Raw genomic sequence first — 15,875 nt, 5'->3', positions numbered from 1 at the left:
TCAATAAACTTCTTTATTTTTTCAATATATTTTGGGAAAATGAATTGATTTTAATGAATGCTCAATTTAGTAGCCCAGCAAAATTTGAGAACCTTCATTAAGTTCACCATTGTTGCTTTTTAATCGCCTTAGTTTGAATTGATCAATCAACGTCTCATTAAAATTTTTAATAATGATGTAAGTACCAAATGAAAATGAATTTTAAATACATATTCATAAGAAGTAAATAAATTATTGACCACCATAATTAGAATTAGGTAATAAAATTACCGAATCTCCTGCTTAGAATATTGTATATTTATGAAGAAATTTCAAAACAAGTATATAATGCATTAATAAAGAATTCGATTTTAATGAAACAATACACATCTACCTGCTGTAAACTATCCACTATAAGCTCTCCTTGAAAGTTTGAATTTGTTCCAAGAATTCAATTCGATACATTCTCTGAACATAATTCTCAATCATATACCTAATTCCAAAAAAATTTGTTGCATGGATCCTATCGAATTCCAATAGTTTTCTTTCGCACCGTTTCGACCTCAATGTTTTGGTCGATTTTAAGAGTGTTATCCACATGTAAAAGACCTTCTGTCCAATGCCACAAGCCACGATCGATTCAGCATATTTTCACCTCGCGAAAGAACTTGATAGTAATAAATTCTTCATGGCGAAATGGAGATCGATTAAAGAGACCTTCAAAATTGCACATCGGGGATGTTGTGCAAAAAGGAGATTGATCAAGAGTGGAAAATGATTATTGGAAGAATGAGATCATCGACAAATTGGGTCCTCACGGTTTTATGCTTTTCATCTTCGGGTTAATATTTTTGAAATGTACAACTGATGTAACGTATTCAAACTTTAGCCAAAGAAGATAACGAAAATTAACTCTCCTCAAGATAGTGCATATTATGACATCATTCTGATCTCTTGTATTTTCCATGCAAATAACTGCATTTGGTATGCCTTCAATCAGTTTGTATAAACTTCTATTATGTTCGTCACATATTTTCCGAAGAGATTCGACATTGTGATAAAATACGTAATAACAGAAACTTTTACGTAAAACGGACAACACAGCGTTGATTTAAAACCCAAAAATGTTTTGACAAGCGTCATAACCCCACATTTTCGTACTATACAGAGTGAAATGTGTCAAATTTCCATGGCCAACCGACTGCTAAAATAAAAGTGTATAGATACACTTCCTCTACACTGGTGTAAATCAAATCGAGTGTAGAAAAGTGCTACACTTTTTATGCAAACGAAAGGACCTAATGAGTTGAAGTTTGTTAGTTGATTTTTTTTTATTCCTCGACAGTTTGTTTGCAGTCATATAGAAATGGGGTAGATTAGTATTGCCTCTCGCCACTTCACCTTCAAAAGAACACGTTCGATCTCAAGACTGCCTAACGAATTGCTTTGTATTTTGAATCTTCCACTTCAGGATGTAGAGTATTTATTCAACAATGAAGCCTATAATGCCTTGAGTATTAACCTCATTCTTTCATTCCCCTCATCTCTAGCTTTCTCAGCTCATAACTATTTATTTTTCGTTTGAACGTGTTGAGTTTTTGGGGTCTATAAAAGGTTTCGAACAATTTTTTTCTCACTTCTGTATATTGGTAGCTGAGTATTGATTATTTTTTGAATTTTCCAGATGACATTCCGACCGAATGACCATCCTTGAGATCGAGCAGAGTGCTTCGTCGCCTGAAGATGATGCGACGAAAATCTTAATGCAATATGCGCGACCTTGGTCCAAAAAGAGAGCCCGATCCTTTGCGACCGGGGCGTAATTTCAATGTGAATCTTCAGCTCAGATACTTATCTCCTGGAGCTTTTACTGTTCTTCCACCGGAAGAGACACCACCACCAGATCCTCCACAAGCTCCAGCCCCCTACAGGTATGACTATCAAATATCTCACAGCTTTCAAACTGTCAGCGTATTGATGAGTGTAGAAGAATACGAACACCTTAAATACTAGAAAATATGGGGTAACTAAAATATTATCCATTTCAATGTTGTTTCAAATCATTTGAACATGTATTGAGGAAGAATTGCTACATTTGAAATATTTTCTTGAACCCTACTTGTCAAAAATAGAGGATGTCTCCAAATAAATGCGAAAAGTATCGAAAATATCCATAAATATCTCTATTTTTCTTAACTATTTTATTCAAATTTTTCGTTTCTTTTACCGAATAAACCGTCTGCCTTGTTTTCAGTAGATCACACTGTAGAGTGTAGATATGATAGTTTAAAAGGACTGGGTAGATCTTCAACTCTCTCTCACAGATTAATGAAGTCTGGACCGGATGCTGTTTCTCTAAATATAGAAAATGGAGACAGCTCAATTGTTTTGATCTTTTGTTTTTTACCGAAAGATTTGATCTCTCAAATATTCTCATTTACCTTCATTTATTCAGTGTCGGATTCGAAAAATTTCAACTAATATAATATTAACAGGTTGTTGTCTCCTCCTTAGATAAATAACAGATATATGAGTTCTGTTGAAGTTCCTATGAACAAATATCTTATTCCAACAATATTCCACTAAACATCAGAACGATATAGATACCTGATTAGAAAAATAAATAGGATTGGAGAATGAAGAAAGAATTTTTTTTAAATACCTCATGAAATTGCATATTTTTCCTACAGTTCGTTGTTTATTGAATGCTTTATTAAATTAAAATGAAGATCAGCTTTCATTCATTTACGAACACTGGCCATCTGGCCATACTTTCATTCATGAAGTGACGAGACGGTTCTGGATATCAAAGTATTTCTGACTCTTCCAAAAATAAATCTCGTCTTCAATCTGATTCGAACCTGAAGGAAATGTCCTCTGGTTTCCATCCAGGTCTAAATGCAAGAAATCATTTTGGCAGTTGGTTGAGTGCTTCGACGGTGGTAAATTGTTATGTTTTGTCCGGAAATTATTTTTGACACTTCTCTTCAAGAACTGAGTGATATGATTAATATGTTCTATGTGTCCAAATATCAAGAGATAAGGTAGGGATTCCTGTTATATTAATCAATAGAATGTTTTTTATGAGAGGTTTAATGATGAACGGTATAACTTTTTGAATCTTAGGACAGGATGAGGATTTTTTTTTTATTTTGAGAATTATCAATCGTCATTATCAATTGCACTAATTTGTCAATATATATCGAAGAATATTGGATGTACAAATTCGGTTTTTTTCAAGAAAATAGCTTTATTGTTATGAAATAACGATAAATATTAATCCTAAGTGCGTCTTACAGAAAAATCATCGTAGATGTAAATGTGATATATATTCTAAAAAATTAACTTCTAGTAATAACTGGCCCAATTTTTTTTTGGAATTTTTCGAAGGTATCTCTCCTAGAAAAATCATCGTAGATCCAAATGTGATACATATTCTAAGAGAGCAACTGTTCTAGTAATAAATTTTGAAATTTCTTCGAGCTCAGTGCAATCGTTCGACCTTGACGAATTTTTAAGTGAACATCTTTGGAAAGATCAACTTTCAGTACGCGTTTCTTCTAAAAAAATCATCATAGATCTAAATGTGATACATTCTCTCTCGGGAAGTCTAAAGCTGAAAAAGTTCAGAAGTCTGAGTTGCATTTAGAATTTTCATTGAAATTTTTGAGACGTGGATAAGAAAAATTTGATGTATATAGCGAGTTAAATTTGTAATATCACTCAATTTCTTCATGCAATATGAAAATTCTGAGGAAACGATAAATTTCGAATAAATAACTCAATCTCCGGTTTCATTGCAGACTCACCCCAACCACCCGAAGAAACAGAAACCAGTCGTTCTCTATAATAGCCGAACCAACCAGTAAAGGACCATCGAGGAGCAATTCCCCATCAGGTCGCATAAGTCCCTTCAGAGGTAGAGGCTTCAACCCGACAGGATCTCGACATGCATCTCCAGCTCCATCGCCGCCTCCAGAAGCGGCGGACCAAACTTCCAAACCTCCAAAGACCCCGACCAAGAAGTCCAAGATTCCCCAGATCAAAAGAAGGAACAGTTCCGTTCTGTTTGGGGAGAAAGTATCGAACCCTGAGGGCTCGACTGACTCGACGCCGACAAAAGAAAGCTCAGGAATCAAACTGAGCAAGAGCATGACCAACATTGCCCCTGGTAAAGTTTCCAAGAGGCCGCCACCAAGTCCTAGTAGAGTTTTTTCTGGAAGGACTGCTTTTAGACAGCTTTCGCCAATATTAGGTATGAAAAAAAATCATATAGACTTGTTCACGACATTAGTTAGTGATTCTGCAGTTAATTGGCAACAAAAAAGGTTTTTGCTGAGTATGGCTCAATTATTTTTCGTTATATGAGGATGTATTGATATTTAGTTAGCCTAGACCAATTCCATGCATAAAAAAATATTGCGTTACCATAGCAACGAACAATATCTCATTAGAAATGTCAGTGGGAAGTTTGAGGTCAAAAAAGTAAACCAGAGTTACGCAATAAATTGAAAGAAATAAGATATCCATCGAAATTGTGAAAATCGAAAAATTGGAGTATCGAGCCATCATTAAGTACCTGTATTTAAAAGGGTTAAGAGGTAAGATTTACGAAGATATGCCTAATACCCTTGGTGATCAATGTCCTTCGTATGCGACCGTGAAAAATTGTACTGCAAGCTTCAAAAGAAGCAAATTTTCCATTGATGATGATGACCGATCGGGAAGGCCAGTTTCAGTGTCAGTCCCCGAAAATATCGATGCAATTCATGACATGATTTTATCAGAGCGTCGAATTGGGCTAAAACGGATATCTGAAGCACTGAATATTTCATACGAACACGTTCATCATATAGTGCACGTCAATTTAGACATGAGAAAAATTGCTGCAAAATGGATCCTCAAATGTTTGAATGTTGACCAGCAGCGTGCAAGGGTAGAAGCATCGCGTTCTATCTGTGCTCGATTTGAAAACGATGTAGTCTTCTTAAACCACATTGTTACTATGGACGAGACTTGGGTACATTTCTACGATCCAGAAACAAAGCAACAATCGATGATCGATGAATTCAAGACCTGAGAAGTTTCGTGTCCAAAAATCTGCTGGAAAATTTCTTGTTTAAGTTTTTTGGGATTGCCATAGAGTAATCAGGATTGATTTTTTGGATAAGGGTAGAACAATAGCTGGAGACATTACTGACCGCTCTACGAGAAAAAATCGAAGAGAAAAGACGCGGAAAGCTATCCACATGTGTTTTGTTTTTGCAGGACAACGCCCCTGCACACAAATCTCTAGTTGCCATGCAAAACAATTCTTGATTTAGGGTTTGAATTACTAGAACACCCCCCTTATTCACCAGATTTGGCTCCATCCGACTATCATCTCTTTCCTCAATCGAAAAAAAGTTTAAAAGGTCGTAAATTTTCTTCCAACGTGGAGGTTATAAAAGCTGTGGAGGTCTGGTCTGCAGAGCAAGAAGAAACTTTTTTTTTTGAAAGGTCTAGAGACGTTACAGGTTTGCTGTAATGAATGTATCCAATTAAGAGAAAAATATGTTGAGTAATGAAATATTTTGACGTTGAAATTTTGTTTGGTTCTATAGTAGCCTAAGATTTTTCAATATATCCTCATAGAGTCAATATTTTGTAGCTTAATTAATAGGAGAATTGTTAATGGTTCAATTTCCTTATTTATCTGATTCTCTCATCAACTCCGGGCAGTTGAAGTAAAAAATAAATTCACAATTATCGTGTAGCTTGAGATTTATAGTGAAACTTCTTGATATAGCAAGAGTATTTGAAAATGAAATATTACCACTTTCCACTTTCATTACATTACATCCTGGATATTTCTGTGAATTTTAACTGAAGAATTGTGTCGAACAGGTAGTTCACCAGAACCAAGCCAATCACAGTCTTCCCCCTCTCGGATTCCAACCAAGAGCCGCAGTCAACCTCAGAGCAGGCTACCATCCCCTTCGAGGCGTGCCCCAGAAACGGAACCATCAAAGCTTCCATCTAAAAGCAATTCGAGAAACGTATCGAGGTCTTCCTCCAGAGTGCAATCTAGAAGTAACAGCAGAGAGCCGAGTCCTTCCATAAGACCCATTCTTTCACCTACCAAAGCCTCGGCGAAGTATAAAAATGTTCAGTCGAAAGTTAATAGTTTTAGTAAACCTAAAGTGCCTCCTAAATCCCAGTTAACCAGTGATTCGGAATTGTCTGATAAACCCGCGACTGTGACTCCTAGATATAAGAAAAAGACAACGAACAACACGAGAAACAGTGCGAGTAAAGTTGGTGCTTCGTTAACGGCGAAATCCAAGTTTAATTCGAACAAAACTAACAACAACGATAGTAAAAATCAGAACAACAATTCGAACAAAACTAACAACAACGATGGTAAAAATCAGAACAACAATTCGAATAGAAACCAGATAACCACAGGTGAAAACAATGACAACAAAGAAACGTTTCATTCTACTTCTGGATTTGAAACGACAGATATCGAAAAAGATCATGAAACGAACGACAAAGGTAACAAAATAAAAAACGATAAAACACCAGCGAAAAAATTCGTAGATGATAATTTCACTAGGATTTCACCCCAGTCTCCTGTTTTCCCGAAAGAGATTGATATTTTGGAAATAAACGACGCTTCTATGAGGTTATTCGACGAACTGACAAACTCAGCAGCAACAATAGTTCCAGTGACAACAGAAGCTGTTACGAAACCTCTGAAAATCGATGCTAATGTTGATCTGCCCAAAGGTATCTCACCGATGGTGGATGGTAGAATCTTGAGCGCTACAAGTGTATCGCACGCAATAAACAAAATGAACGACACTGTTTTGGACACCAAGACCCTCATGCGAGAAAGTGGATTGTCCAAGCTATCACCAGCTGCTAACGCCATCATATCGATGTCCAGGGAAAACAAGTCAAAACACAACAAAATTAGTGATTCCGAAAAAAGTTTCTCCGACCCCAAAAACGGGGGAGCCAATAAGCATACCGAAGAAACTGACGATTCCTCAAGTACTAACAAAAATAAATCGAATAATATTTCGACAACAAAAGACAGTTCACCAGATAAAGAAAGGGTGGCTAATCATGTAACAACCACTGGATTGATGGACGCTACAAGAATGGAAACAGAAATGCAAAATAGCATGAGCAGGTTGATAGCGTCAGAGACGCCTATAGGCGATACAACGCACAAAACGGAGATTAAAAAAAATTCTGAAGCCAAAAACGTTATTTCCTCCGATGTTAGGCCTATCCAGATATTGGTGAAAGAAAAACCCAGTGATGAAGATGTCCAGAGTGGAAATGTAAGAATGCCATACAGCGCTACAAATGGTTCTTTACATGGACGGCCCAGGTAAGTCATCTAGATTTGTTTTTAACTTAAAATAGAAAATATTCTCGATCGTTGTTTTGGTATTCACTTCTTGTTTGCGAAAGTGAGAGTAACTTTGCCATTATCAATCAAGATCATGCCCTAGCATGTAGTGAGAGGAATTAAGGACAAAATTCTTCATTTAGTTTATGAGTAGGAACTATTACGTTATTCCAGTTTATGAGGGGCTAATTTTAGTTACGAATTGGGGTTAGTGGTCCATACGAAGAAATCTATAGCTATGCGGTAGTCAAACACCAAAAAGGTGCGTGTTAAGTTTCGCATAATATAAGAGTGACCTAGACGGACAAAGTTCAAGGATATTGAATGAGGTATCGCACGTTATTAGGTTATACCGCGTGTTAGATTCGAAAATCAAATGTAGGAATGATTATTCAAAGAAAAAAATAAGTAATACTAGGGGAATCTCATTCAATAAATAACCCTCGAGTTTCTGATGAAATTCAAGAATTTTTTTCATAATGCCTTCTGGAATACGAACTTAACTCCTGAAAGTAAAACCTAGTAGACTCTAGTCGAACTTGGAGATTTGAAAATGATCGATAAACATGTGATAATCTGTAGGAAAAACATGTTTTTCGCCAAACTAATTTTTTCGCATTGAGATTATTTAAAGGGGCGGAATAAATAATGGGGTGAAAACCTTGTAGGGTACACGTAAATAAAAGTGCGTGAGACTATCTTACTCCTCGGGAACATGAAGACGCAAAACTACAAGAACATAAATATTGACACTTGACATCATACCAGGAGTTGCTGATCGTGATCCAAGAGCAAGTTGTCTAGGTTCGCATTATCTCAAGTTTGGACATCTCTTTATCTCTGTAAATCTCAGGGTGAGTCACGTGAAAACACTGACGATGTGTGAAGAGTCACGCGACCAATAGGGGGTGGGTGACCAACAAAGTTCTGTAGTATGGAGTTTGAAGGTGAATGAAGGAGAGATCGATAAACTGGACCTGGTACACCAGGGGACCTTGAAAGAGAAAAATATTGGAATGCCCTCCTACTTCGTTGGTTTTTTTTTTCAAATAAGTAAAAGACGTTGTTGATATATCAGTTTTAAAAATTATCCTTGCTGACTTGATCCCTTTCTTAGTTTACTCCGTTACTCAGAGAGACACCCAGAAAAAATAACTTCTTTAACTCGTTTCTGGCACTTTGGTAGAAGAACAGGGGAAGAATTAATATTTGTCATAAAATATTTTTCATCGAAAAAATGAGATGGTGAATAGCTGCTAGTTGCTCCACTTGAACTTCGTGAATCATCTGGGACATAGTCTATTGAGAAATTGGATAAAATCCCATCATATCCCACACAGGGTGTTTCAAAAAAGGGTCTTTCTTCTAACAGGAGACAGAATTGGTCGAACCAAAAATCACCTATACAAAAATTTTAAAATGACTTGATCGTGTGGTACCCATTTTGATAATAATAATAATAAAATAATAAATTACCTTTTGATACCGATTAATAGACTGAGGCGAAGGCTAGCTAGTGCTACTCCATTCAACCTCAGGATACAAAGCTAAGCTACCTCAAAAACGTGAGAGAAACACCTCATCTAGGCAGATCCGTACTCGAAATTCTTCAGAATTCCATTTAACTTATGATGATGATATGTCAACCATTGTAATGGTTATTTTTGGTGCTCATATTGAATCAGATGAGTTCGAGGATTTGAATGTTGTAAACAGAGTGATCAAGGCAAAATATTGGCCTTCGTCAATAGGAGAGTAAGATATATAGTCTCTAGGTCATTTTGCTTCGATTTAACACAAGTGGTTATTGGCAATATTGGCTAAATAAGATGATTCTGAAAGTCCTGTGTATTGTCTTCTTCTTACTCTACCTTCTTTTCTCCAAACAAGACAAACATCAACCAAACCAAGATTTGGATTAGGCAAAACCTTTGCCAAATTTGCTACCATGAAAGGAATTTGGACAGTTTCTAATTCAAGGAATTGACACTCTCAACAAAATGTTCTAAATGTGAACCTACGGGTTTTATATGATATAGTGTAGGAGAGAAAAACCCGAAAAATATTTACGCGCTTCATGAATTTTCTTGGAGTTTTCTTGGGATGAGTTACAATATCGATTCTCTGGCGTACGTCTATTCTGAACGAAGATATTTGCATAATGATTCGTTCGTAATGCACACCGGTCATTTTCCTGGTATTGTTCTAAAGGTAGCATATATTTGAATAATTTAGAATGCGATATGAAAAATCGAAACACTTATTCATGATATATCAAAACACTGGCCGGTGAGAAAATCAATCTCTTGATGTGGAAGTGTTTAGTCTTCGTTTAAAATACATTGTGACACTTTAACCCATCTTGGCATATCCAGGATATGCGATAGGTTTTTGTGTGCCAATGAAAAAATGATTTTCTTACGGGTTATTGAGCAACCAACGAAAACTTCCAGTTAGTTAGCTGCATTAAACGAATGAAAGGAAATTCTCACCAATATCGCGGCCCCAACAATGGACGTGCCAATTTTCATCGATGAAAAACGTCGAATCACGAAACTAATTTATATCGAATCCATTTATCACACTTTCCATCGCATATCCCATGGTTGATGAAGGTTCTTTGTGGAATGGAAAACTGATAACGATGAAAAATGAAAGCCCTTTGACGATGGAATTATACACCCTATGAATTTGGACTATTGGCCAATTATATGGATAGATGTCGATGAAAAACTGCCATTGAATTGTAATTCTCATGAGGATTCCATCAGTGACTTACTAGACCATTTCGACTATCGAAAAAAATTAATTCGATTCATCGAATATTGAACAGATCTTTAATGGAATTACAAAATGGATTATACGATTTTCACCTGGAAACGATATTCAACCACTAGGTAGCCCTGTTTCGCTATCACTATAGCCTCTTCAGTCGAGGATTAAAGAAAGATCGTCCTACAAGTGTGTTCTCAAAAGTCTTGCATTCCAAACAATTCTTTGATTACAAATTCTGCTTACTTTTCACCATTACCCAAATTATCGAACAAAACGGTGAAAATATTACCCCCTGTAGTCTGTAGTTGCATTATCTTCAGTTAATACCTCATAATCACCTAATGGGAATCCTCCATTTAAAATTACACTATACCCTCTTATGAGCATACAAATCCGATGAGAGTATATTAAAAACCCTGACATAATTTAACTGGAGGGGTGTTCTACAAAGGGGTTGAAGAGAGAGGTCGTTAAAATGAACTCTTTCTCCAAGGTGGGGGTTCCTTAATATTAGTTCGCGTGCTTTCAACGTCTCTCGAACGGTCAAGAAAGTAGAATATGGCGTGTCCAGATTACACATTGGCGTAGAAGGATTTTCTTGAAAGGATATTTCTCTTGCGTATTATCTCAGCTAGTCAAGAAGTAGGTACCTGGAAATTTCAGGAAAAGTTAACTGTCTGAATGCGTCCATTATGATTTTCCAATGTTTTTTTAATCAAAAAAGTAAGTGGACGTTATTAAGTAATGGGCAAATTCTGTTCTATATAATTTTTTTCGCAGTATTGAAAAGAATTGAAATTCCAGAGTTCTACTCTCTGAGTAAATCTTCAAAATACTCAGTTATCATTACTTGATCTTTGAATGATAATATACAGGGTGAGTCTTTGACTCGTACAAATATTTAAACAGTAGATTCTTGAGGTCAAAGCAAACACTTTTTCCTTTACAATTTTTTCAGAATCGGCTCGGTTTGAAAGCTACAGGCTGTTGAAAAACCATAAAAAAATGTTATTTTAGATCTATCTCACAACGGTTTCATGGAATGAAATGAATCTTTTTCGAACACAAGATATCACCCACGTCTTTCAGTTTTCTCATTATGAGCATTACGAACCATAAAAATACCAAAAATTCAGAGAACCCAACTCATGAAACTAAGTTGGAAGATATTTAATGAATATTTTAACGTTTTGTAAAATAAGTATTCCTCATATTTTCTTGTATAATGCGTCGTTTTCGAGTAATTTGATGTTCAAAAATTTAAAAGTATCTTTGACCAAATGCAACTCTTTTTAAAAGATCCACAGATGTGTAGTGCCGTAGATTAAGCTAGTTATTCTGCAGGTAATTTTGTTTTTCTTGGGGTGGCACAGCCCATCATGAAAATTTATAATAGCTATATCTTTTTGTCAGACCCAAATCGAAAAACAAGGTATAAGATAAAAGTATTTCTTTTGACCTCAAGAATGTACTGTTAAAATATTCGTACGAGTCAGGCCCACTCTGTATATCTTAATTTCTTCTAGCTCTTTGATCAGGCTATGAATTATGCGTTCATTTATCAAATTCGCGGATTCTTTGCTCTGGGAAAGAATAGATACCGATTTCGAAAAAAACCCTTAAAGAACACCCCGCCCCCGCCACTGGCTTTCCTTGGCCGCTGTCCAGCGAATATACAAAACTTCTGTAGCCGCATTGGGGTAGTGAGTGCGAATAAAACACGTAGTTGACACCAGACCAACTCGCGAACCAGTGTTCTGGCCAATGTTCCAACTGACATCTGGACATTGAAATTCAAATTTAATTCCGCTAATTAAATCCGAGATAATTGAAATCGTCCGATAAAGATCAACCGGGCATTTTGTTCTCTCAAAATCATTGCGTTATGAAGATACTGACTTTGAGTGATTTAGATATCCCATACATATGGTATTCTATTTGACACTTTTTATGTCCAGTGGTGATTTTTATTTTATTTTGTCGTGGCACTTTCACCTTTTTTGCATGTGTAATTTTCGAGCTTGAAATCACTTGCACTTTGATGTTGATGCACCCTTATTTCTTGTTTTCTAGTGTTGTTATTAACAGGACTTGTGTTTGTTTAAAATATCTTTCACTAATTTGTTTATGGTGGATATACTTTTAGACCAATACAAACAATGCACATTTCGTATTAATGAATTCAAAATGTTCTCGATAAATCTCTCGGCTCATTTGAAATATTGCGTGCTGAAATAAAATCGATACTTCTTCACAGGAGAATAACTCCTTTCAAGGTTGCTAATTTAATTGCCAGTTATTGAAGGAATCCTTGCCATTAAATTATTACTTTTCGAACTGAATGAAAGCCGATTCGAAATTGATAATTTGACTAGAAATCTTTTGTTAGTTCAACATTTTCTTTACATTGTAAGAAAGAAACTCTTATACGTACCTTCAACCTCACCAGATTCTTTATTTTTGCATCATAATTACCATGTTAATTATCAACTAGCACGCATGAAAAATTCTTAAGTTTACTTTTAAGACGATTTTTTGAGTTGACTGCACATAGTTGCTTTGAGCATTGATTCATAATCATTCTTTTAACTGTTTGCCCACCAAGTTAAAATAGCTCTTCGATTTTCCCATCAATACAATGATATTTGTGATTTTTCTCAATAATTCAGACTACCCATGTAATGCGCAATTCGGAAATTGATCAAAATGACCTTCATTTATGTAATGCCCTTACATGAGGATGAGAATGGCTATGGAGTGATAGAAAATGGCGGGTATGATTTTTTTCACTAGATTTTTCGATATTTTCGACGTTTTGTTTTTTGTCGAATCAATAAAAAACATTTAACGTATTCGGGATTGATTTTTTTTTAATTCAAACGGTGTATGCTTGATTCAAGTAATCCTAAACCGTTGAATTGAACCTCTTTTTCTGTTTCAGTCTGCCTCCAGACCTTCAATCCAATCACAACGATGTGGGTTCGAAACATCAAGAAACGACAAACGAAGAGAGCGAACCAAAGAGTCGAACCGCAAAATTTCTTGCTTCTGCTAAAGATAAATTGCTGTGCAAGTCTTCTGCTAAAAAGGATCAAGAAGATTCCGTTAACGCAACATCAGTCCAAGTTGACGATGAGAAGAAGGGGTGCTTCAGCTGTTTAAAGAAAGAGAAAGAACCAATCAGGCAGTCCATCAGGATCAATGTGCAAGATGATGGAGAAGATGTGAAACGTTCCTGTTGGGATAGGATGAAATGTTGTGGGAAGAAGGATACTGTTGGACAACAAGGATGTCTTCCGTTTGGTAAACAGAAGAGAGCCTGGGAGGATAGGAGGGACAGTATTCTTAGCGACTTGCCACCAAGGTATGAAAAAAATGTTGTTATTCTGTACTTGATTTTTAATACATTCATAAAACAACCTTCAGTGGTTGTCTATACCCTTACCAATTTATTCCTTAATACAAGACTATCTTTTTTATATTTCACAAAGCTGAAATTTGTATTTCAGGCGCAGTTTTTCCGAAAGATTCAAAAATTTCCTGAGGAGGCTCTTCTGTCTGCATCTCTGCAAGAAGAAGAGGAAACTCACAGACCTTTCTGTGAGCAGAAGGCAATCAACTTTGAGTAAGAAGAAAAGTTTGACTCCCACCACAACACAACAGCCAATTGAGGTCAGTTTTTTCTAGATTTTCTCTTCTTTGCTACATATGTTCACTTAGATAATCTAGAGTGATACTGAAATATTCTTTTTTGTACTTTAGGACCAAACACCGAAGTTAGATTTATCTCTCGTCGAACATTCTTCGCATATGAAAGCTGCTATTCCAGTTTTACCTATTTCCTTAGCTTGGTTCTGCTTGATTATGAACTGCCTTCTTCCCGGGACTGGTAAGGAAACATTCTGATGGAAAGGGCTTTTTTACAGGGCGATTTTCGAACTTTCAGGTACTGTTTTCAGCGGACTCTTCTGTCTTTGTTTTGGAATACCTAGATTTTCCCAAAAGGATAGTATTCGATCCCGAATTGGTGCCTTCATTATAGATTGCATTGTAGGTTTCAGTCAATGCTTCACAATACTCTTCTGCCTTGTTGGGTGGGGCTGGTCAATATGGTGGGGTGTCATCATGGTAAAATTGGCAAGTGAGTATAAAACAAACCTTCTATTTCCCAAAAATAGATTCATTGGGGAATCTTCTTGAAATAATTTTGATTGCGAGAAAAATATTTTCAATTTTTTGCATGATAGAACTGTTTTCGACAGAACTGATTTATGCCTTCACCATTTTTTTTTAGGAAAGTACAAGAAAATGAAACTCTTAGCACACGCCGAAGAGGAAGATACCAAAAAATCTTCAATAACTAGCCAGCGAACTCAATTCAGAGACCCAGAAAGAGGCTCTTAATTTCCCATTTTTCAACTATTAAATATTTTTATACTGAACACAAAAATAATTCTAAGATAGATGATAACCTTGGATTGAAAAATTTGTTATTGTTGCAAAATCTTCTAACATAACACTAGAATGGGTAATGAAAATTGGGGAAGACAGAAATAGGAGTAAAAAAATCAGATCCTTCTTGATGATTTCCTTAAGTTTAAATGTAAAAACAGATTCTAATAATTTCTCAAAGATAAGTGTCAAGATTTAGTACTTTTATCTTTCACCATTCCAAACACGCACATTTCTTCCCTCAATTTTTGTTACCCTTTCGAAATGATGGTTATATCATTAATGTGTTATGAATATTTGAGAAAATGTAAATATTTTGATTCCTCTTTAGAGGAAATCTTGAGGAGTTAATACTCCATTTTTGTATATAAATGTTGGGAGTATAATAATAACTTTTTTATCGAAAAAATATATAAATATTTAGTAGATTATAAATTAGGTTGAAGAATTAGAAAATGACCACTTCCTCAACCATTTCATCAATTCTTATCAAACTAGAAAGAAACGTTTTTAAACATTCTTTGCAAAATCTCTTTTTAATACAATGGTTTATGCCAATCTCCAACCAAAACACCAATATTGCAAAACCTTTCCCGGAACAATTTTCCTAAAAATACTTGAGGTATATATAAGTGGCTATTTTACGATTCCTCAACAATTTTTATCATGTTTTTCGAAATGTTGAATTTCAAAAATAAAAAAAAAAACATTGGAATATTCTTGCAAAGTGAACAAAATTTAAACATTTATAATTCTGACATATCCTAAACGTTACCTTCTCGTTAGACGGTATCAAGTTCCGAAGTTTTTAGGTATCCGAAAATTCTACAGTGGTTACAAAGTATTTAATTCAATTGATATATTTTACATGTTAAGTTTTTAGATATTATTATAAAACATGCATAGAGACTGATTTGATTACATATAAGTACATATCACAGTTTCAGCAGGACACAAAATGAATCCCCTTTGTATAGATGAATATATATTATCTCTGTTCGCGACAATTTATAAGCTTTTCATAATTTTTTCATACTGTAAAATAGTAGATGAACAAGAAGAGAAACTGTTGATTAGTTTGTAATTTTTGATGCATAAAACAATTTGTGAATTATAGGACGATCGTATCGAAGTATTTAAACGGTTTTTCAGTATTGACGGAAATTGGAAATGAAACAGAAAACATATTTTTTATACACACACGGATGCAGAACTTCTTTTGAATTTCGCGGTTTAAATACGTTGATATTGTTTTCGTATAAAT

The 15,875-nt window shown here is 35.3% G+C and overlaps 1 protein-coding gene across 1 annotated transcript; it reads left to right on the top strand.

The window, feature by feature from the left end:
• Window positions 1-1,677: 1,677 nt before the first annotated feature.
• Window positions 1,678-15,542, top strand: LOC123314347 (protein stum). Its single transcript, XM_044899600.1, has 8 exons — window positions 1,678-1,910; window positions 3,783-4,234; window positions 5,866-7,363; window positions 13,101-13,523; window positions 13,669-13,831; window positions 13,922-14,048; window positions 14,106-14,300; window positions 14,454-15,542. Exons 1-8 carry the CDS (start codon window positions 1,750-1,752, stop codon window positions 14,561-14,563), a joined length of 3,129 nt encoding a protein of 1,042 aa, XP_044755535.1. The 5' UTR covers window positions 1,678-1,749; the 3' UTR covers window positions 14,564-15,542.
• The last annotated feature ends 333 nt before the right edge of the window (window positions 15,543-15,875 follow it).

This window comes from Coccinella septempunctata, chromosome 1 (genome assembly GCF_907165205.1).
Source record: "Coccinella septempunctata chromosome 1, icCocSept1.1, whole genome shotgun sequence".
Classification (NCBI taxonomy): Eukaryota; Metazoa; Arthropoda; class Insecta; order Coleoptera; family Coccinellidae; genus Coccinella; species Coccinella septempunctata.
Note: the sequence above shows the minus strand (reverse complement) of the source record. Positions and strands in the feature narration are given on the sequence as shown.